This window comes from Ochotona curzoniae, unplaced genomic scaffold (assembly GCF_017591425.1).
Source record: "Ochotona curzoniae isolate NIBS_2020 unplaced genomic scaffold, NIBS_Ocur_1.0 scaffold_3835, whole genome shotgun sequence".
Taxonomy (NCBI): Eukaryota; Metazoa; Chordata; class Mammalia; order Lagomorpha; family Ochotonidae; genus Ochotona; species Ochotona curzoniae.
The window spans coordinates 12,835,795-12,860,388 of NW_024467114.1; the positions used below are offsets into that span (position 1 = coordinate 12,835,795).

Sequence of the window (24,594 nt, forward strand, 5' to 3'; positions counted from 1 at the left end):
CTAGTGCTACTCGCCTATCCATTTTCTTATTCCCGGCTCTGTTGGGTGTTTTCACCCAGGATGGGACCGACTTTTACGGCCAGCAGCTTTGCTGCCCATACTACAGAGGGATCATTTTATTTTGGCATGGTACATTTTAGGTTAAAATAGTGATCTTCAGGGTAAGTGAACTGCGGGACTGCATGAGTGCCAGTCTTAGCTGGTAATCCAATTTGGGTCATGCAACAGACTTGGGCATTAATGGGGTTTCATGGTGCTTAATGAATTCCCCTTGTACCCCAGTTGACAGGAGGTGTGCAGATGCACAGTAGAGAACAAGGTGGGCGTCCAGCCAACCTTTACCAGTGGAGTTTTGATTTAGAAGTAGATGGAAATAAAACCAGGCAGATATCTGTAAAAGATAGGTATGCTCATCTATCCACATACAGATTTTAACAGTGGGGAATGAGCTTTATTGGTTTGAAATGCTTAGAGAAGATTTCTAACCAGTCCCCAACAGAACAGTAAGAGTAACACTGTTTTTTTTTAAAATCGGATTTAAAATAATGGAGATTATGAATTCAAGAGACATTGGGTTACTCAAATAAGATTAAAACAACTACAGGGGAAAATCAGAATCTGGAGTTGTTGAAGTATGTTATCTAAAAAGTCCAACAAAAATATGGAGATGCTCATAGCAAAAAACCAAACAAAAATGTGACCTATACTCAGGAAAAGAGAGTCTGTAGAAACTGCATCTTAATTATTAGGTGTCTCAGTATGTAACTTTTACCACACAAAGATAATCAGAGCAGTTATTTTGAAAGAATTAAAGGAAAATATGTTTAGGGAATTAAGTGGAGGAACTGGTGTTATTGTATAACAGGTTAACTGTGATTCAGGCAGCCCATATGAAAGCACTGTCTGAGTACTGGCTGTTCCACTTCCCACTAAGCTCCCTGCTAATGTGCCTGGGAAAACAGCCAAAGATAGCCAAATACTTGGGCTCCTGCAATCCATATTGTAGATCCAGGTGAAGTTCCAGGCTCCTGGCTTCTGCCTGACCAAAGCTTGATTGTGTGAACCATTTGGATAGTAAACCGGTAAATGGAAGATATTCATTGGTTTTCCTTCTCTCCCTTTTGTCTCTCCTCTGTCTCCTCCTTTCTTTTCTCTCTCCCCTTTATTCCCTGTTTTCCTTCTCCCTGTCTTCCTTCTCCTCTCCATCTCCCTGTCACTGTGTCTTTCAAATAAATATCTTAAGCCAATAAAAGAGAATTGAAGAAAAATGGGACAACAAAGATTCAGAAAATAATTTCCATAATGAGACATTTTTTAAAATGCAAACAGAATTTTAGAATTAAATAGTCACCAGATGGACTTGAGAGCACATTTGAAATGGCAGAATAATTAGTGAATTTAAGATAGGTCAATATACTTTATATCCCTCGAAGAACAGAGAAAAACAAATTAAATAAAAATCAACAGCCTCCAAGTACTGTGGGACAAAATACACATGAATATTTACATATACATACTGGAAGACCTGGGAGAGAAGACACAGAACAGAGCCAAAAAATTTTTTGGATAAACAATGGTCAAAAAGCCAAAATTACTTTAATAAAATACATATTCTGCAAATTCTAGAAGCCCAACTAACCCCAACCTTTAGAAGAGCACAAAAGGAACCATAAGTAGACACACGATACTTAACATTGCTGAAAGTCAGAGGTAAATACGGACATTGGCAAACCAAAGAAAAAGGTAACTGATGACATAGGAAACAAAATAATACCTTTAATAGCTAACTTTTCACTGAAAACAAGGGATGCGGTCAGAAATCACATCTTCAGATTACCAAAGCAACAGCAATGAAAAAAGATCATCCCAAGCCTTATGCATCCAGTGAAACTATTCTTAAAAATGGAAAGTGAATGAAAGACATTTTTGGACAAAGATTAAATTTCTTGCTACTAAGCTTCTTATAACAAAGCTAAATTTCAACAATGGGAAGAAAGTGACATCAGATGTTATTTTGAATTGATTGAAAGAAATTGAAGAGTAAGTGGTATTGCAAATATGTAGATAAATATGAATTTCTAACACTGTTTTATTGGACATAATTCTCTATGAAATATATGTATAGTCGGAGGGCAAGAACATATTTTGAAATGTAGTGTCTGTTATGTTGAATTGTTTATTATTTTAAAGAATGTGATAAATGATGATACATGTTATCTCTAAAGCAATTATTAAGTTGGTAAGAAAATAACTACAAAAAATAGCAGTTAAAATAGCACACTAAAAAATATTTTCCAACAAAGCAGTAAAGGAGAAGAGAAACAGAAAGAAGACATGCAAATAGGAAATGAATAAGAAAGTGGCCTGTATAAATCCAGTTGTAATAATAATTTCATAAAATGTGAGTGATCTGAACATTTCTACTGGAGAGGCTGTGACAAACTAAGGGGAAACTAAGTAGGTGACGAAACTAAAGTAAAGGCAGTGACGACTAAGTAAGGGGGACACCAGGTTGGCTTTGTGGCTTGGTGAGTTTGCTCGTAATGTGAGCACCCATAGTGTAGTACAAATCCAGCTCTTGGCTGCTCTACTCCCTGCCGACATGTATGGGAAAGTAGTGGAGAAAGGCCCAAGTATGTGGAGCCCTGCCACCATTTGGGAGATCTGCATGTAGTTTCATGCTCCTGAAATCAACTTGGAGTATTCATGGCCATTGCAGCCATTTGAGAAATTAAACAGAAAATGGAAGAATCATTCTCTGTTACTCTTTTATCACTTGCCTGTCAAATGCATAAATCTTAAAGAAGAAAAAAAGAGCAGCACTTAATTATGTGCTGTCTCTAAGAGAAATACCATAGATTCAGACAAAAAAATGCTTGGAAGTAAAATGATGAGAAAACATATACAAAAATGTAAACGTGCTGACAGTAATAAGTACATTAATGTAAGTGAGGCCAACGGAATTAAAAACGAGATGTACTAATGAAGACAAGTAGGAACTGATTGTGATGATGGAAGGCAGTACACAAGGAAGACATAATGAATGTGAATAATGTGCATGCATCTATCAAGTCATGAAGCACAAAACGTAAAAGGAGAAGCTACAGTTCTATGGCAGAAATTGGTGATTTCAGTATCTTATTCTCAACAAGTTTAAAAAAATTAGCAAGATGATAGCAGACATTTTAAAGTAAAATCAACTTGAACTGGATCAGAAATGGAGCAGCCAGTACTCAAACTGGTTACCATGCCGGTGCTGCAGACAGAGGCTGAGCTTGCTATGGCACTGCACTGGGCCCAGGTAAAGTCGTCTTACATAACACACTAAGGGTAAATGCAATGATAGGAAAACTGGATTAAAACTGCCATTTACACTTCAAAAGATACCATGAAAAGTGAAAAATCAAGCTACAGACTGGAAGAAATATTAAATCATGTATTTCATAAAGGGCTTATAGCCAGATTATAAAAAGGATTTTGGAAATTAATGAGATAAACAAATCACTTAAAAGCTGAGTAAGACACTTGACTAGAATTATTTCATCAAAGAAGATGTATAAATGGCAAATGACTGCAAAAAATTTAATAATGTTATTAGGAATTAGGTAAATGCAAATTAAAACCCCACCAGACACAGTTAATATATACTGCAATGACATTGAAAGCCAAGCTAATACCAAGTGTTGATAAGGATTTGGAGGGCTGCAACTCTGCAACTTCATTGCAAATATAAAATAGTACAGCCACTTTGACAGTTTCTGTTTGTTTTTATTTATTTATTTGAAAGAGCTACAGAGAGAGTTCGATCTTGCATCCAGTGGTTCTCCGGAGGCCACAATAGCCAGGCCTGAACCAGGCCAAAGCCAGCAACCAAGAGCCTCTTCCAGGTCTCCCACAAGCGTGGCAAGCACTCAGACACTTGGGCCATCTTCCACTGTTTTCCCTATTAGCCATTAGCAGGGAGATGGATCAGATGTAGAGCTGTTAGGACACAAGTTGGTGTCCATATGCCAGCCTCTCGGGCTGTGGCTTTTATCTGCTATGCCACAGTAGACACCCCTTTCAGTTTCTTGAAAAAAAGTTAAAACATAAACTTAGCATACAATCCACTTTTAGAAGCTATGCAAAAAAAATTGAGTTATGTGTTTACATTCAGAATTGTCCATGGATATTAATAGCATTGGTCACAGTAGCCCAAAACTGGAAATTTCAAAATGTCTTCACTGACTGTATAAGCAAAATTTAATGTTTTCATCCAGTGGCATGCCAAGTAGCAGTCATTGGGAACAGTGTACTGCATGTTGATCTAGTTTATGGTGCATATTTGTTTCTACACAAGGCTAGGTGGCAGATATTTTAGGCTTTGTGATATGTCATGATGTCTGTTGCAGCAATTTAACTCTGATTTTTTAAAAGTTAGTTGTAAAAGTGCTTTGTTACGTAGTTCCCTCAGTCCTTACTGGATTTCAGAGAGAAATTCCCTACCTATGGTAATAAAACAAGAATCTGATCACTCAAGCACCTGTGGTTAAGGATTAAATGCTTTCTAATCTTTTAATATTGTTGAATTTTCATCTCCTTTCATGCTTATAACTATTTGCCCTATTTGGCTCAAGTGGTTGTGTTTCGTCACGCCTGTGAGAAGAACTGGATTGAACTTCCTACTCAGGCCCAGCCAAGCCCTGGCCAATTACAGCTGATGGAAGCACTTTCTCTTTCTCTTGCAGATAACTTTTTTTTTTTTTTTAAAGAAGGAATTTTGTTATTCACAGCAGAGCAAAGAAATCACATTTACACCCATTTTCTTGAATTCCAAGACCCGTAGGAATGCTTAGAAGCCCCAGATGGGTGCCTGCACATCCAGTAGGTGATGTTATGGATTAACTGTGAACTTGGGGAATCCACTGCTTTTTAAATCATTAGTAAGCAAGCTTTCCCTTTGATGTAATTTACATCAGTGTACTCTTGTTTGGTTGTTGTTGTTTTTTCTATTTTAGTGTTCTAATTTTAGTAAAGTTGAAGAGGATAGGTTTACTTTCTAAAGTCCTATAATGGAAAGAAGGAAATATCATGTGTTGCTTCTTTATCTCCACAGGAAACCTCATTAGTGGGATAAATTTTCTTAAATGAAACCATGTGGGGAAGTGCAGTGAAATGATTGCGAGTGTTTTTTTTTTCAACCAAAAGTGGTTGCTAAGTATTATCGATATGATCTTCCTTTTTAAAGTTAAGATTTAGTTTTTGTAAAGGTGTTCCTCCTGCTCCAACAGTTTAATTTTGGATGTTTTAAAATATACTTTTAAATTGATATGTCTTTTTGTGAACCTACTGGATAAAAGTCTGGAGATTTTTTTTTAACCATTTCTTTGGAGTCAAACGAGTTTTCTCAAAAGTTCAAGAAGCTTATGTTTTTTTATCCAGTCAGCTTTCTTGTCTAAATTAAATAGAACTAAAATATGCTTTATAATTTTTTTTCTTTTAGAAAAGTAGATCCAATAGGATTTTTAATGGTTTATTTGTATGTTTAAAAGGTTATAGACAGAGAGGTAGAGAGAGATCTTCCATGTCCAGATTAACTCCCCATGTGGTTGCAGTGGCTGGGGGTGTGCCAGGTAGAAGCCAGGAGACAGGAGCTTTTTCTGGGGTTCCATGTGCATAACAGCCGAGTACTTGGAATTGTCCAGTATTTTCCTGGGTGTATTACCCGGGAGCGCAGCAGGAAGTAGAGCAGGCAGGACTCAAAGCAGCACATATGGCATTACAGGCAATGACTTAATCCACTGTACTACAACACAGGCTCCTAACAGGAACAGTTTTCTTAAGGCCACACAAATTACTCATCAACAAATATAAAATTACCAGTAGGTTAGAATATACTTAGTTAATTATTTCATTGAATTTTTGTTCCTCTGTTTTAGCTTCACAGACCGTAGTATCTTCAATGTTAACAAAGATAGTTATGGGGCTGGGGTCCTACATGATGGGTAATGCTGCCTGCAGCACTGGCATCCAGTATCAGTACTGGTTGGAGTCCCGGATGATCTGTTTCTGATCAGGCTTCCTGCTAATGGACTGATAGAGCAGCGAAGGGTGGCCTAGCATGTGAGACCTGAAGGAAGCCCTGGATCCTGGCTTTGGCTTGGCCCAGCTCCAGCTGTTACAGCCAGTTTAGGAATGATGAAGTAGAAGATGAAGCGAGCTCTCTGTCTCTGTAATTCCATCTTTCACTTAAATAAAGCAAATCTTAAAAAAAAAAAAAGGAAGAAAAAGACAGTTGCTTTGTGAAATATGCGGGGTCCTGAGTCAGTACATAGTGCCTGGCAGTTAACTGGCAATTGAAAATGAAGATAGTATTGCTTTTAGCAGCAGTACTAAAATACAATGCCAAGTGTTACTGTGAGAGGTTACAAACTGAGGAGTAAAGGGCTGATTTGTTAATACTCTCACATCGCAACGTAAGCTTCATTTTTCTGTAGTTCTCATCTGTAAAATGAATATAATAGGTTTGAGGAATGTAGTGGGTTTGTGAACTAAGTGTATGATTCGGTTACCATAGTTATGCCTTATTATTAGTTATACATTTCTATGCTGAAGCTAGTATGTGAATACAAATTCTCTAGCTCTTAACCACATCCTGTGACTACTATGAGACAGTGTCATATAATGCAGTGTAATCAATAAAAAATAATATAAAAAGAAAAACAAATTCTCTAGCTAGCGATGTTTCTGGGAATGGTTTTTTGTCGGGGATAGGGGAGCATCTGTGCTTTTGGATGAGCAGGTTTACGGGAGTCGACCTGTGGGCTGGCGTGTCTGCCTGGGGACAGGGAGGGTTCACAGGCTGGGGAATCACTCCTGCCTTCTGCATGTATGCTGTGCGTGCACGCCGACGTGTTCTCTCTGTACGTTTATGCATGCTGGCATCTGTGTGAACTTTAATAGGAGGTTAGAGAGCAAGTAGGCCATTGGTTTTTGCCTATTGACACTAAAGAAAAACAGGAAAACCTGTTTCTGCATGTAAATAGACAAAGAGACATTTAAATTTTTTAATTTTAGAAATTGGAAAATTTTGTCAAGGGCCAATTTAAGTAGAATTTGCTTTCAATAAGTCACATAACCTGTCTTTGAGACATTTGATCTGCATAATCAGTCACTGAAGTTTGTTGTATATTCCCTGTTTCAATAAAAAAGACAGTAATAACCTGAGATTTCTTGGCTACCCGTATTTTCAAAAAAATTATGTGGGTTGATATCTTTAGTAACTAAGTGCTGTATTTCGTGGTGGGAAAAGATCATATTTTGTAGATTTTTGTCAGTTTTGTTAATATTTTACTGCCATGTATGCTTGCTTTGTAAAACTTCATTGTCCAGTTGTGAGTTGTTGACCTGGTCCTTCATGCAGTATTCAATGGTGATTAGGAGAGTAGACCCTGGAATTCCATTTTTGGAAATCAAACTTGCTTTACCACTTATCTGTTCCAATCACAGCAACCTTGTTAACCTTTCTGCCTTGATTGCCTCATTTGTAAAGTGGGTGTAATAACAATACTTGTGTATACGTTTGTGGAAAAGAAGTGTAATCATCCACATGGATTAAGTAGAGGGGACTTTTTGCATTGCTAGTACTTCATGTTATTCAACAAGTTTCAGTGCTGCTTTTCACTTAATCATCAAACAGACTGACCCAAAGGTAATCTTAATCATCTTTAGAAAGAGTTCTAGTTTTGGAAGTAGCTGCTATCTTCACTGACCTGATATTGAGGATGTAAGCTCGTCTCCCATAAATCTTCTATAATCAATCCTACTACATTAGAATAAAATACCCCCCTTTTCACCAGCAGAGCATCAGAGTTCTAGTCTCTTCATGTGTTTGTTAGCATTTGATTTGTCATCTTTTACCTTTGGCCATTATGATGAGTATTAATTTGTATTTGCCTGTAAGAACAGTATTCAGCACCTTTTCTCATTGCTAGTCACTTGGGTATTCTCTTTGCCCGAGTGTTTATATCTTTTTCTCAATCTTTAGGTAGTATTTTTCGTAATTCTTTGTGGGGATATCTTTACGTGTTGTAGATATGAATCTTTTCTCTGATATATATGTTGTGTATGTTTTTTCCTATTGTATGGTGAGCCTTTTTATTATGGTATCTCTAAAAGTAAAAGATGAAAAGCTCTATAGCTATTATCTTTGGTTCCTGTCAAACAGGATTTCAACTCTTAAGCACCTTGTCTAAATGAGTACTACCTCAGAGGGCATCTCAGGATACATTAGGAAAATGCTCCTTTGTAGTGGGTGTAGCCCCACTAGTGTCAGATTTTGTCAGGGGCTGGTGTTGTGGTACAGCTGGTAAAGCTGCCATGTACTACACTGGCATCCCATACAGGTATTGGTTCACCTTCCAGCTTCTCTAGCTCTCATCCAGCTCCCTGGTAATGACCCAGGCAAAGTAGTGGAAGGTCAGCCAAGTGTTTGGGTCTCTGCTGCTCATGTGAGAGACCCAAATAAGTTTCCTGACTCCTGGTTTTGGCCCAACCCAGCCCTTGACGTAGCAGATATATTATGAATCAGCTAACAGATAAAAGATCTTTCCTATCTCCCTCTCTCTCTCTGTAATCATGACTTTCAGAATAAATAATCTTTCATTTAAAAAAAAAAGATAGGGCCCGGTGGCGTGGCCTAGTGGCTAAAGTCCTCACCTTGAACACACTGGGATCCCATATGGGCGCCGGTTCTAAGCCTGACAGCTCCACTTCCCATCCAGCTCCCTGCTTGTGACTTGGGAAAGCAGTTGAGGATGGCCCAATACTTTGGGGCCCTGCACCCGTTTGGGAGACCCGGAAGAGGTTCCTGATTCCCAGCTTCAACTGATTCCCAGCAGTTGAGGTCTGCTTACTTGAACACATCTGAGTATAGTCTGTTTGTGATTGGCTGAAACTCTGCTTCTTGTTACTGGGTTAGGTTATAGTCTGTTCACAGGTCAAGGTAGGTTATTTATCATTCGGTGTGAGAAACTTTTAAGCCAAAATTAAAATTATATCCAGGCAGCTTTAGTCCAAACTGTTCAATTTAACAGTACTCAAACTGCCCAATCCAGAATGGTCACTTTCTATTAAATATAAATTACTTTTACTTTAGTTAAGATTTGCAGCTTTTCTTTTCAGATGGCATTTTTTGTTACATTAAGGGAACTGACGGCCAAAATTAATTACACAACACAGTTCTGAATAGGTTATGTCTTAACATGTTTCATTATAAATTTGATGCCCTATACTTTGGATATGTTTTTCACACTGAAACGTTGTTTTGTGTAATTTTGTTTTGAAACCAGTAGTGGGATAGAACACAAACTAGTATGTGCAGTCATTTTTATATCAGATCCCGCTCAGGACTGTCACAAAATAAGAGATGTGCTTCCCGCCTTGTCCCTCATTGGATGTAAGAAGTTGGAGTTCCCAACTTCTCTGACATTGTACTTAGATCACAACTTGGAGGAATAGCTGAGGATAAGAGATATCTTGATACATGTATGTTTCCTGGTTTAGGGCTAGCTCTCTTACTTTCTTTTTCCTTCTGTTCCAAATATCCTAGGGTTCTGTCTTCCCTCCCACTCCTATTTAGTTTTTTTAAGTTAAAATGTCTCATCTTGCTGGTCTACTTAGTGTGGTAAAAGCCATTCAGAAAAATACTTCCCTCTCTTCAGTTCCTAAAGCAAACAGCAACAACGAAATGACCAGCCTTCTGAGGCTAAGAGGTTTGTTTTATTTTGGTTTGGTTTTAGATGTTAACAATAATGGGAGGAAAAAAGAAAAACGACAAAAATAACAAATAAGCAAGAATGATATTACCAGGTTTCAAAAAAAAAATGCAGTTCTATTTTTCAGACTTGCATGGACCTACCTGGTTTCTGATTTTCTTTCATGTAATGCACAAATGTTGTTGCTTTTTCTTTATGACTGTGATAATTATTCTCTGTGCAATGAGTATTTTGTCTTTGAGGCCAAGGATCCTTTGTTCCAAAAATTATTTCATGTATGTTTACTTACTTAAAAAGCAAATTTTACAGAGGAAGAGAGAGACATAAGAGAATCTTATATCCATTGGCTTACTGCCCAAATGGCCACCCTAAGCTGATCTGAAGCTGGGAGCCGACAGCTTCTCTCAGGGTCCCACATTGGTACCAGGACTCAAGGACTTAGACCATCCTCTGCTTCTTTCCTAGACCATAAATAGAGAGCTGGATTGAAAGTGGAGCTGTTGCGACACTGAATGGTGCCTATATGGGATGTCAGCACTGCAGGTGAAGGACTGAGCTATTATGCCAGCACATGGGACCCTTTATCTCTATATTTTTCTTAAGGTTTCAGAATAGCTGATGAATATTTAGAAGCATAAAGTAAATTTTGCCTATAGGTGAGCTTGAAAAGTTCAGGGTAACAGCTCTTCCCCTTTTTGAAGAGCAATTCTGTTTACTTGTTTCATCATGTTTTCTGGAGTGGACCCACTGCAGTGAGGAACAGTGCTGCTGTATCAGACAGTGGGAAGTGAGCGCAAGTTCAGAGTAATACAAGAAGCAAGAGGAAACATTGCAGCTTTCCTTTGTCCCTTCCTCCCCGCACGCCTTTGTGTTTGCTCTGCGCTGGTGCTAGGCTTGGTGAGAATTGGTGGCTTCAGATAAACTTGGGGGCAAAGTGAAAAGATGGGAAATTCTGTGCAAAGACCACAGATGGCAGGATTGTTGTCACATTGTCATGCTGCTAAGCAGATCTGCCACCCTTTGGAGGTGGCAGGAGCTTCCTGTTCTCCAAAGCACGGGAGGACTTCCTAACATAGTTGCCACACTTGCAATTCACATGGCCTTAACTAGAATGTGTCATGTCCCAGTGCTGTATGTTTAGGAAGACAGACTGTCTTTTCATCCTAATTCCTACTGAATTGTATTCAGGATCATAACCATTCCAAAGCTGGACAATGTTGTATGAAATAATATAAAGTTAGATTGTTTAAGCAGATCTTTCCAAGCAAGTACGGTGTGTAGCATGATAGGTACTTTTTGTGTTAGAAAAGGTGATAGTTAAAAATGCAAAAATGCATAGACAAAGTTTTCTGACTTTTTTGATGTGCCAGATACCTTGCCAAACAGGTTGAGTAAGGTTTTTCAATTTTAAGATTATTTTTGTTTATTTTTATTGACTTTTTAAAAAACAAATCAGTACAAATTACCTTGATTAATTTCTAGATATTCTGGGCTCTTACTTATAAGCATTTATCAGTCTTGGCAACACCATCAAGACATCATTAATATTCAGAAAACACTTAATTTTATACCTCAGTCCTAATTAAATAACTGTACAGCTTGAAATCTTATTTTTATTACTGAGAATAATGTTTATTTATAATCATTACATACTAATTTTGATTTCTCATGAAAATTAATGTTCTCTAGAAGAAAATGATATTATCTTAATGAGCAGGGAACACAAGTATTAACATAATTTTATTTGTGTGTCTTTTTCAAGGACATTGTATGATGATTCCATAATCTACAAAGAGCTTTAAAAACCCACAGGCATCAAGATATCTTGATCCAAGTTATTCCTTTGATGTCTTATTTTCCTCTATAGTCTTTCTTTTCTATTATTTGGTATGGGTAAAAATTAGTTTCCCCAACAACCTGTGTACACAGGGTCTTCTCAAAGTTTATGACAGATGTCTGTTACAAAAAAAAAACACCTGTATGTATTTCAAAAATGTTTTCACCAAAAGAAAGTTTTCCCATAAGCTTTGAAAGTACCCTCATATTACAAAATCATCTAACAATTTACCTTGACCATGGCACAGTAGGGTCAAACAGTGTTTTTTGGACCCATGTTGAAAACAATAGTAACACCCACATAATCTTTAATTTTTTTTTAGGAAAAATATTTTTATGTGAAAGAGTTAGGAGAGAGAGAGAGTTCCTCCATCATGTGGTCTACTCTGCAGTTGGATCCTGACTCCAGCTCCTGTTAATGTTGACCCTGGGAGGCAGCAGTGATTGCCTAAAGCAATGGGTGAATTCCTGCTTCCCATGTGGAAGACCAGGATTGAAATTCTGATTCCTGACTTCAGCCTCAGCCAGGAGAGTCACTGCAGAGGCAAATAGCAGATGAGAAGTAACTGTTTCTCCCCCCGCGCCCCCCCAACTCTTGAATAAATCCAAAATTTTAATGAAGAGCACAGTAGGCCAGTCTGTGTTGGGGCATTGAAAGTTAAGTACTGCTTGACATGCCAAAATCACAGCTACTCAGCTTCCTATCAGCTTCCTGCTAAGCACTTGGCAAGCCCCAGTGATACAGCTCAAGTACCTGAGTTCCAGTAACTCACGTGGCACAACTGAATGCAGCTTCTGGGTCCTTTGGCCTGGGCTAGCTCAGCTGATGGCAGTCGTTTGGGAAGTGACCCAGTGGATGGACTGTCCCCCCAGCAGGCCTCCCCTTCCCAACACCACCCCCTCACTGTCATCACTCTGCCTTTCAGATGAATTAATTAGTGAATTTTTTAAAAGCACATTACATATTTACTATCAGATCCTGTTAATGCATAAAGGAAACAAGTATGAGAGTATTTCAATGAGTTTTTTAAAAAAAGAAAGTTAAAATATGTTCATTGTAGTGCAAAAACCCTTTAAATTCATAATACACATTTTGCATAAACATTTTGAAAATCTTTTGTATACATGGAATTCAAAAAATTTTATACCAGAAAAAGCACCTTTTAATTCTGTTTTACTATAAGCATATAGTTGTACTTCTGATCATTTTATGATACAGTTCCATAGGCCCTGGGATTTCCCTTTCCCCTCCCTTTTCCTCTACTAAGTTCCCCTATATTACTACAATAGTCTCATTTTCATAAACAGTCCTAAGTCCATCATTGCAGACATGGACAATGGCTGAATCACGCATCCCACTGACAAGATGTGTTCTACAGTTTCATTGGGAGTCCATATTTGATCTGGAAATAGAGATGCATAATGCATTCTGTGCTCACATCTGGATATGATAGTCTCCATTACAGTTACTATACACACTCCCCTTCTTTCTTCAGCAACACATTAGTCATCCAATAGCATGTTATTTAACTTCATGATGTTGTAAATATCCTTTTTTTCTTCCTGTTGCTAATTTTGTTTTGTGGCAATATATTTTATACTTTGCTTAGGTAGCATAAAACCAGGTTCACTGTTGGTGCTCATAGAATACTTATAGATTGGTTGATGTTGTCATTCCTCCCAAAAGGAAGATAATACCAATATTAAATGACTTCCCCAAAGTTGCCAGTAGGCATCTGAAATAGTTTTTTGTCTTAGAAAAATGTTTAAAAAAGAAGATCTGATGTTTTACCCATAGCCCAATTTAAATTTGTTGAAGTGAAACATTTGTAGCATATATTTATTCTTCATTTTTAATAATTTCATCATAAAATCTTGGAAGAAGAAATTATTGTGATGAAATATTAACTTCTTGAGGCCAGCCTTATAGAATGGCAGGTTAAGCCTCTGCTTACAACGCCAGCCCTCCTGGAGGGGGTTCCCCTTCTAGTTCTAAGTACCTGAGGTCCTGCCTACCACCTAAGGAACAGGGAGGAGGGAGTTCCTGCTTTAGATTTTGGATTGGCCCAGGTCTGCCTTTGTAGCCATTTTGGGAGCAAGACGGTGCATGCAAGATTCTCTGTCTTTCCTGCGTTCTGTGTTGCACTTTCAAATAAAGAAGTAAGTCTTTTAAAAAGAGAAATATTAAACTATTTTTGAGACATTTGAGTCATTCCTCAATAACCGGCAACTGAAGAAATAAATACAAAAGTTGAAATTTATTTTTGTTCTTTTCTTCTTTCCTCCTCCCAAAGCAGATTGCCAAACTGAGACAGCAGCTGCAACGCAGTAAGCAGAGTAGTCGGCACAGTAAGGAGAAAGATCGGCAGTCCCCTCTTCATGGCAGCCATATAACAATCAGTCACACTCAGGTGGGCTCACTTTGCTTGTCTAGATGTAAGTAATTACTTTTAGTTCATGAAAGGAAAATCTGTTGGGGAGTGCTTCATGGTTACAGTGAGTTGTATTTCCTTTTGGGAAACGTGTATTGCATGTGAGACTGGCTGGGATCGAGTCTTCTCTCCACTTCCGATCCAGTTCCCTGCTGTGTGTCTGGGAAGGCAGTAGCTGATGCCACAGTGCTTGGGTTCCTGCCGCCTTGCCAGGAGAGTGTATTGGAGTTCCTGGTTCCGGCTCTGTGGCTTTGACCTGCTCCATCCCTGGTTGCTGCACATATCTGGGGAGTAAACCAGTGGTTTTGCTTTCCCTGTCTCTCCTCCTCTCCCTCCATTTTCCCCCTCCCCCTTTCAAGTGAATTAAATAAATACCTATCTTTATTATTTTAAAAAGGGGATAATTCTTATAATTGTTTATTTTTTATTTAAAAAGTGAATTTATATAGTGAAGGACAGAGAGAGAGAAGGCCAAAACAGTGGCTCTGTTGATCTAAAGCCATGAGCCAGGAGCTTTCTCTGGGTCTCTCCTATGGTGCAGAGGCCATTTGAGCCGTCTGCTGCTGTTTTCTCAGCATAGATGCAGGGAGCCAGATCCCAAGTGGAGCAGACAGGATGTGAACTGGCGATCTAATGGGATGCCTGACATTGCAGGGGGAGGGTTAGTTTGCTATGCCATGACTCCAGCCCTCATCATTTTAAGAGTTAAAAAAAAAAACACTTAAATCTTGAGCTCTATCAAATTATTGCTATTTGCTAAACTGCTTTAAGAAGTTTTGAAAACATACGTTTAACCTTTTATGAACAAAACTAAGAGAGTGTTGTGGTCTGATACTGGCCTGAACTGAAATTGTAACTCCTGCACTTCTGGAGCAGCTACAAGCATTGTCTCCAAATTTTCCTAATAGTATATTAAGTTTTCTTTATGTATATTTCCTTGTGGAAAGAAAGTAAAGGTTAGGGTTTTTGTTTCCTCTCAAAAGCAGTTAGTGACAAAACCCCTGGAACAAAATTTAGGAAACACCTCTCCAGACCAAATTCATTTACAAATATGGATGCAAATCTTTGCAAGTCAAATGTGATGATACAGTGGAAAATCCAAGCAGTCTTCCCAAGGCCGATCCAATGTTGCTTTGTTTCTCAAAGATAAGGACAGCTCAACTTGGGACTGGCTTAGTTCCTAACATCAGAAAATCAGTGTGGGAAATAAAAACTAAAAATAAAAATCATTTTATTGTGTAGATAATGAATAGTGTTTGATAAAAAGTTGGGTGTCCAGTTGTGATTTTATAAAAACTCTTTCTGAACTGAAAATGGGATTTTTTTCCCTACTGTGATTAATTACAAATACAGTGAGACTGTAATAATAAAATGCTGGCAACATTAACTGCCAGCACAAAAAAACATAAATGTTTATAATTGCTAATGTGATTGCTAATATGTCCTAACTGGACATAGAAAAAAAATCACTATCTGCATATGGTATTGTTGCTTATTTATAAAACCAAAGTGAACTAAATGAGGCTAGTAAATAATGATAGGAATCACTACTATGAAAAATGTTGATAGTTCCGTATATTGTGGAAGTTGTGACACACCAGAATAAGTACATGTTGGTAAGGACAGTTTCTTACCAAGTTAAACATAGAAGGACCGTTCAACTCAGCATTCCCAGACTTTGCTGTTTATCATGTGTCTGCACAGAGACTTGTGCAGGACACGTCAGAGCGTTTCTGGAAAAACGGAATTAAGAGGTAAGTTTATTTTGGTGGGAACTGTTTTGAAATCCATACAGTTTGTTCATACATACATTTCCCATAACTTTTTAAAGACCTCTCATACGCACGAAATTTAAAATGTAAAAGTATTTACATCTATTCACCAAAATAGCTTATCTTTTCATTCAATTTTCTAAGAATTTCTTGAGATATTCCCTTACACGAGTGCTTTTGGAGGCATTATTCTTTTTTTTTTTTTAAGATTTTATTTCTACTGGAAAGTTATATATACAGAGAAGAAGAGAGACAGAGAGGAAGGTCTTCCATCCATTGATTCACTCCCCAAGCGGCCACAACAGCCAGAGCTGAGCCAATCTGAAGCAAGGAGCCTGGAGCATCTTCTGGGTTTCCCACATAGGTGCAGGGTCCCAAGGCATTAGGCCATCCTTGACTGCTTTCCCAGGCCACAAGCAGGGAGCTGGATGGGAAGCAGGGCTGCCGGGATTAGAGCTAGTGCCCACATGGGATCCCAGTACGTTCAAGGAGAGGACTTTAGCTGCTAGGCTTCTGCTCCAGGCCCTTGAATGGTATTTCTAAGGTGCCTAATGGAAAACTAAGTATGTTTTTTGTTTCTTTGTTTGTTTTAAACTTTCAATGTCATTGAGCTGAGGGAGGAACTCACAGATTGAGAACAGAGTCCACCCCATACCTAAGGGTTTGTGTCCTAATCCACGCCCCCCCCCCCCAGATAGATACCACAGCCACCCAAAGGGAAACACTGGATCCCCGGGGGAGCAGAATCCAGGTTAGGAGCAGCTGCATGAATTCCAGTGTGAGTCGCAGTGAAAGCCTAGGTCGCTCATCTACCAGCAAAGGGAATGACTAAAGCGAAATAACACAGGGGAGTGGAGACCTGCAGAGGCGCACACATCCATAGCAGGAATTGCCTGTTGGTGTGCTCAAGCAATGCTGGTAACTGGGAAACTGAACATTTTGAGCAGCCGTGACAGAGGCTCTACTCCACAGCTCCCTGGCTGTGACAGGACTGGTCGGAGCAGGTCTTGGCCTGAGCAGGTCACAGCAAGTATTCCTTACCACAGTAACCTCTGTGGCCCTAGAAGCCACAGAAAATGCCAGCATAACACCAGAGGAGAGGGAAGAGCCACAGGGGTGCCCACATCAGCGGCTTGGGGGCACAGTGTGTGTCCTGAACAGAAAGCACGGTAACAACCACAGAAGCCTTAGCAGAGATGTAAGCAGCAAAACTGCTGGCCTGCCCCACTACACAACTCAGGAGAAGCAGGTGGGGCAAGACAGAGAGCAATAAGAAATTCAGCCAGGACAAAGTGTCTGCAGAGACCGAGACTGAAACTCCCTACCCACAAGTTTGGAAACAACAAACACAAAGACAAAATTTTCTTGAAGAAAAAGCTCACAGATGTGAAAGGCCACAGGGAAGGGCAACAGAGAAACAGGAAGAGACATAAATGAGGAAACTGATGCCTCCCTATAAAATGAACGAAAGACCATATCAGTTTAGAGCTGCAGGATGAAGATACTGAGGATCTCCCCGACAAAGAATAGAAAAAAGCATTATAAAACTCTTCAGAGACAGTGAGAAACAAAGTCAGGAATTCAAGAAATTTAAGGAATATAGCACAACAGATACTATCTGTAAAACAGATCCAAATGGAAATACTTGAGCTGAACACTATAGAGCAAACACTATAGAGCTAAATTAAAGGTGACTAAAAGCCTCCCTCCCCCCAAAAAACAGCTATCCAAGAGCTGAATGACACTGCCAAAATCTAACATCTACAAAATCTAACATCCGAATTATAGGAATTCCTAAAGGCATGGAAAGAGAGGCAGAATTGTAGGAAGTATTCAGTGAAATTATAAAAGAACTTCCCAAACATAAGGGGACACCAAATATAGGAAGTGCAGAGAACCCCAAACAGATTTGATCCAAAAAGATCTTCACCTAGACACATCATTGTCAAGTTCCCCTCAACTGAACCTAAAGAAAGAATACTGAAACAAGCATGGAAAAAGGATCAGAAAATATATAGAGGAAAACCATCAGACTCTCTGCCGACTTCTTAAAAGAGACCCTTCAAGCAAGAAGGGATTGGAGTGACATTTTCCAGATCCTGAAACAGAAAAAATGCCAACCCAGAATAGTATCCTAATGTCAACTTTGTCTTGTGGCTTTATATTTAAAGGGATGTGTAGCAGCTGTGTAATAGAGACTATCATATCCAGATGTGAAAACACAATGCGATATGCAGGCTTACTACCAAAGAACTACTCCCAATGAAACTTAAATGTATCTTGACAGTAGGATGCTGGACTCTGCCATTGTTAATACCCACAATGTCATGATACACTTAAATGGCAGAGTGATGGTCATCTGACTGTTTAGGAAGGGCTATGCAAATAATAGAGGGGAAGTCAGTGGATGGGAGGGGAATCCAGAGCTTATGCAACTGTATCACAAAATGTAAATAAGTAAATAAATATCTGATAGTCATTTAAGAAAATGACTAACAAAATAGAATAGTCTTAAATGACTAACAAAATAGAAATTAAAAATACTGGAAGGTAATTGTTAATTTAGAAACAAATCTTTTAGACATACACAGGACTTCACAGTGGAGCCATATGATATGCTTAACTTCCTTGATCTCTACTGTACTTCTCTGGTAAAACAGAAAAAGGGGAAAATGTAAACAATGCCAAGGTTGTAGCTGCTGTGATACCAAACAGCTGTGTGCATTGTAGAATTCTACCTTTGCCCTTATATAAAAGCAGTTTTTCATGGGTTATTTTGATGGCACTTTGTACTCTGTCTCCTAGGCTTCTGGATCAAGGTCAGTCCCTATGCCACTGTCCAGCATATCAGTGCCAAAATCATCTATTTCACGTGTGCCCTGCAATGTAGAAGGAATAAGTCCTGAATTAGAAAAGGTGTTCATTAAAGAGAATAATGGAAAGGAGGAAGTGTCTAAGGTAAGATAACATAAGCGTTTGGAATTTTTTTTCTTTAATATTGCAAGATATCTTAAAAATAGTTTTTTTAATGTGTTTTTTGTAACAGCTTTATTGAGAAACAGTTCACATACTGTACCATATACCTCTGATGTGCAATTCAGAGTTTTTTTTAACATTTACACTGTTGTATAGTCATAACAAAAGTCAGTTTTAGAGTTTCATCATCCCCGGAAAGAACTTTCTGGCCTTGGCAGTCGTCCTACACTTATTAACACTTTCCCAACTAGGCAACCGCTAATCTGTTTTCTTAGTGGATTTTCCTGGTCTACACATTGTGTGTGTGTGTGTGTGTGTGTGTGTGTGTGTAATCATGCTATGTAGACTTTGGTAAATGACTTTTTCTACTTAGCAGAGTTAAAGTTCACCTATGTGAGAAGATGTATTAATACTTCCTTTCTTTGCCAAATAATACCAAATTTTGCAGGTTTTATTTACCTATTCATCATTTGATGGACATGTACATTATTTCTACTTCCCTAGCTGTCATAAACAATGCCATTATTTGCATTTGCATATAATTTTCATGTGACTGATGTTTTCATTTCTCTTTGATATATCCTTGGAACTGCTGCTACAGTGACTTTGTTGGTGACTTTGTGTTTAACCTTTGATGTAACTTGCAGATGTTTTTCAGAAGTAGCTGTACCATTTCACATTACCATCAGCCATGTATAAGAGTTCCAGTTTCTTTAAAAAAATACAAATACTTATTTATCTGGCAGGAAGAGTGAGAAAAAGAGAGAGAGAGGCGGGTAAAAAGGGAGAAAGATTGAGAGAATGAGCTATCCCAAAGTGACCACAACAGACAGGGCCATTCCAGACCAAAATAGGAGCCACAACTCTGTCCAGGTGTCCCACATATGGGCTGGAGTCCAAGTTTTGGGACATCTTATACTACCTTCCCAAATACATGTGCCAGAAGGGAACAGGATTGGAAGTAAAGTAACTGGGACTGGGAATTATGCTCCAAAATGGAATAATGCTTCTAAAGCAGTGGCTCAACCCACTGTGCCACAGTTCCAGACCTCACCAAAACTTGTGATGTCTGTCTGAGTTACAGCCACCCTAATGAGCATTAAATGGCACTCAGTTATGTGGTGCTGACTTGCAGTTCCTAAAGACTCAGAAAGTTAAGCATCTTTTCACATGCTGTTTATTGGTTATTGATGCTTCTTTAAAGAAATATCTATTTCAGTAATTAAAAATTAGGTTATTTGTCTTGTTGTTATAAATGTCTTTTATAAAGATCTTTATTTTCTATATATAATTTCCTTAACAGAATTACAGATTTATCATTTCACAATATCTCCCATTCTGTTAGTTATCCTCTCAATTTTCACTTTCTTATTGATGTTTTTTGAAAACTGCATTTTTGAAATTTCAGTGAAGTCTAACTCATTGTTTTTTCATTTGTTGCTTGCTCTCTTGGCATACCTAAGAAAGCATTGCCTAATCCCAGCTCACACTAATTTACTCCTTTCTTTTGTGTTCTGTTTATTAAGTTGTTTGATCCATTTTGAATTAATTTAAAAAATGCTTTGTAAATTACCTTGAAGACTACGCTATATGAACCTGTAGTTGGCCCCATTTTTAAAGGCACACTAAACTAAATGAAACATCAAGTAACCTTTGGCACAATGAGCTGCCTAGTACTTTTAGAAAATTAAATTTAGGATTTGAGCTATATGAAGTGTGTATCTCATTCTTTCAAATAATGTGTAAATTTTAAGCTGGGTTATTTTTCTTAAATAAATATAAAGTTCCTCCTTGGCCTTGCCATTATACTCCATTATAGACTCTGCTTGGTTTGCCATCATATTGCCACTAATGCTCCAGTCAGGGTACCACTAAGCATCAGGGTACCCGGATTTGAGCCCTGACTGTGATTTCAGATTCCACCTTCCTGCTAACATAGACCCTGGAAGGCAGTGGATGCTGTATCAAGTAGTTTGGTTCCTGCCAGCTGTATGGAAGACCTCGGTTGAGTTCCCTGCTCCTGATGTTGCCTCTCCCCCTTTCTTCCCTTCACACCCCAGTACTACAGGCATCTGGGAACTGAGCCAATTGGTAGAACTTGTCCCACTCTCCCTGTGTTTCTGCCTCTTAAATGAATACATTTAAAAGTAAATGAGTATGAAGGTTGCTACTCTTCATATTGCTCAGCAAGTGTGAGAAACTTGTGTATGTATTCTTCCTGATGCTCCGTGTGTGTTTATGTGTGAGGTAGCTCTTTTGTAAATATTAAATCATTAAATTGATTACTGTAATATTTATGCCTCCTATTGTTGACATTTAGATTGTTTTTTCATCACAGGTATTGTTCTACAAAATGGAGTATACTTTCATAAATAATCTCCTAGCAATGAAATTGATGAGTGTTAGTTTTACATTTACAATTTTGATGAATATTGGGGCCTGCATTATGGTACAACAGGGTGAAGCTATTGCTTACTAGATTAATATCCCATGTGAGTGCTGATTCAAACTCTAGCTGTTCCACTTCCAGTCTAATTCCCTCCTAATGGGCCTGGGAAAGCAACAGAAGATGGCCCCAGGTCCGTGATACCTGGCCACCCATCTGAGATCCAGGCTCCTGGCCTGAGTGACACATTGAAAGAAAGATTCAGTCTCTGTCTCTCTAACTCTGCCTTTCAAATAAATAACATTTTGATATTTCCAGAAACACTTCCTAAAAGATAGTATCACTTTGTTTTCTATTGAGTTTGATATTCCTTTTATATATGTATTTTGCCATCTCGTAGCTTTTTATCATTACATTTTTCTTTTAATACATTCACTAAAAGTTGGAGAAAAAGAATGTAATGAATTAATGTTGGTCTATTTTTGAAAGATGAAATAATAATATATTTTTTATTCCATAAGCATGCCAAAAACTACTATAATAAGGAAACTTACTAAAATAGTTATTTTAAATAATTCATTATGATTTAATAGCCATTTCAGAATTATCCTGGGATCAATTATAAACTTGTAACTAACAGTTGTTACAAATTTTGGATTTATTATTAAGTGTGCCTCAGTTTTAATACATTGCCTTCCCATAAATAAAAAAGAAAACTGTCATGTTAAATATATTGATACTCCAAGGCTTAGAAAGTTTGTCATTGGTTTTATATATAAATATTTACATATTTACATATTTATATATTTCTAAAGTGTTTTGTAATTTTTCTAAGTCCCAATAAAACAAAAGTTAATCAAAGAAGTTGGTAAGTATTACCCAGTTGCAGATTAAGAAATAGAAGTATATTCCTGTCTTCTAGAACGTTAAGATAAGAGTAAGGGAAAAATCTATACATGTAAATATTGATTTTTCAGTTTTTCTTACCAGCAAATCAAAGAGATGTTTGTGGCAATTCCATAAATTCACTCAATAAAGGTTTATTGGATGTCCACTCTGTAGGACACGATGCTAGATGTCGTGTCCACTCTGTAGGACACGGTGCTAGATGTCCACTCCATGCAGGACTGGTGCTAGATGTTAGAGGCGCAGACTGACACCCTCCTGGACAGGAATCCTGGGGAGTTCTATGCTCTGATCCACACAGAAAGCTGTGGGATTTTAAGACAAACAATTAGATTTGAAAGAACATTTTAGTTCAGTGAAGGTACTCTGTCTTAAAGTTAACTCAAGACATAGCTCCTCTGAATTACGGCGGTTCTAGTGATGGAATCTGAAATCAAAGAAAGCACCACGCGTTTTCTCTGTGATTTGCACATGTTCTTATTCACATGCTTCGTGACGTTCCTCCCCCAGCCTCTGGACATCCCCGATGGCCGAAGAGCTCCGCTCCCTGCCCACTACCGCAGCAGCAGCACTCGCAGCATCGACACGCAGACCCCGTCTGTGCAGGAGCGCAGCAGCAGCTGTAGCAGTCATTCGCCCTGTGTCTCCCCGTTCTGTCCCCCGGAATCCCAGGACGGTAGCCCCTGCTCCACAGAAGATTTACTCTACGACCGTGATAAAGGTGAGAATGCAGCTGTCCAGGTAGTGGGGCGTGTTGGAGGGCCTGGCTCATTATGCGCTTTGTTTAGACCATTACATCTTTTTTTTTTCCTTCTGTTGAATGGTGAGAATGTAAAAGATTGATTAATCTGGGTTTGTTTGTTCGTTAGTGTCACATGCTCCCTTCTTTGTGACTCTCAAAAACATCTTCCATAAATGTGTCAGAGAAGCACAGCGCATGGTTCTAAGACTTGATGAAAACTTGTATAAAATAGAGCGTGTGCAGCTTCCTATCATAGAAAACCCAGTCTGTCCCTCAGAGTGTGCCAGAATGGATTATTCATATAATGGTTTATATTTCATGTGCCTGAAGTTAGATTTCATGATCAGGTTGATGTTGAAGGAAATTATTTTCAAAGGTTCTCTGAGGAGAGTAAATTTATTTTTAACCAAGGAGATGAAGTTTAGTCAGTACGCCTAGGACAGCAGGGATCACGCTAGAGCATGTGGGTGAAGGTCCCTGTCCGGACCTGTGCGGGTCTGTGGACCGTGAGGCCCGGGCTGTCTTGGAGTGTTTGCCCTGCTGTGGTCACGCACTCATCTGTTGCTGGCTGGGATCCTCCTGTTTCTGGGCACCTTAGTGCTAACTCCTTTCAGAGCAAGACCAAATTTTTATAACACATTAACTGCTTCTCATCATAAAATAATAGCAGCAAATTTTTAAAAACACATAAAAGCTGTATTTACAAAAATTTACAAGGTCTTATTGTCTGTTTGATTTTGTGGCACTGTTATTTGTAAAGTAACCAGATCTTAAATTCTTAGCCAAGTGAACTTTACTGTGGATGCTTATTAAGCTGTTGCCTAGATGCTGTAGCATGGAACACATCTGTCAGGGAGTGCTCTTCCCCTCCCCCTAGATGTAGACACTCTTCTTTGATCAGCATCTTCTAGTCTTTTCCATATGCTTTATTTTTCAGAAATGGAGTGATATGTAGTATTCTGATGTTTAATCCTTTAATTTTATTTATTTTTAAAAATCTCTATTTTAAAGAGTTTTTCCACACAAAGAGGAAGAGACAAAAAAAGACAGGAGAAAGAGAAAGATCTTCCATATGCTGGTTCTCTTCCATAAATGGCCACAATGGCCAGGGCTGAGCCAGGCCAAAGCCAGGAGCCAGGAGCTTCATCAGGATCTCCTATGTGGGTGCAGGGACCCAAGCACTTGGGCCAGCCTCCGCTGCTTTCCCAGGTGCATTAGCATGGAGCTGGATCAGAAGTGGAGCCACCAGGTGCCTGTATTAGAATCCCGCTAATGTGCCTGGCACATAGTCTAAGTATACCATTTAAAACACATGAACTTGAAGGCCCATTGCGGTAGCCTACTGCCTAATGTTCTTGCCTCGCATGTGCCTGTATGGGCGCCAGTTCATGCCCCAGCTACTTCATTTTGCATCCAGCTCCCTGCTTTTGGCCTGGAAAAGCAGTCAAGGACATCCCAAAACCTTGGGACCTTGTACCCATGTAGGAGACCCAGAAAGAAGCTCCTGGCTTCGGATTGGCTCAGCTCTGGCCATTGTGGCCACTTGGGGAGTGATCCAGCAAATGGAAGATCTTTCTCTCTGTCTCTCCTTCTCTCTGTAAAATCTGACTTTCCAGTAAAATAAATAATAAAATCCTTTTAAAATACACAAACTTGAGATTCTATAGTAGGAATTAAAATGTTATCACAGTTTGTGAAAATGCAGTACAATGTGTATGAAGCACCTAATTTCAGAGAGTGGCACACGGCAGGCATGTAGTAAGTTGTAAATGTTCCTATTTCTTCCACA

General features: G+C 38.7%; 1 protein-coding gene across 3 annotated transcripts in view; it reads left to right on the plus strand.

The window, feature by feature from the left end:
• GLCCI1 (glucocorticoid induced 1) overlaps positions 1 to 24,594 on the plus strand; it is a 135,268-nt gene that overhangs the window by 95,306 nt on the left and 15,368 nt on the right. For 2 of the 3 annotated variants that reach the window (XM_040965052.1, XM_040965050.1), the window contains exons 4-6: positions 13,886 to 14,002; positions 18,601 to 18,753; positions 22,574 to 22,784. In XM_040965052.1, coding sequence (XP_040820986.1) covers positions 13,886 to 14,002; positions 18,601 to 18,753; positions 22,574 to 22,784 — 481 coding nt within the window. The remainder of the gene's footprint in view (positions 1 to 13,885; positions 14,003 to 18,600; positions 18,754 to 22,573; positions 22,785 to 24,594) is intronic. The other variant, XM_040965051.1, reaches the window with a different exon arrangement.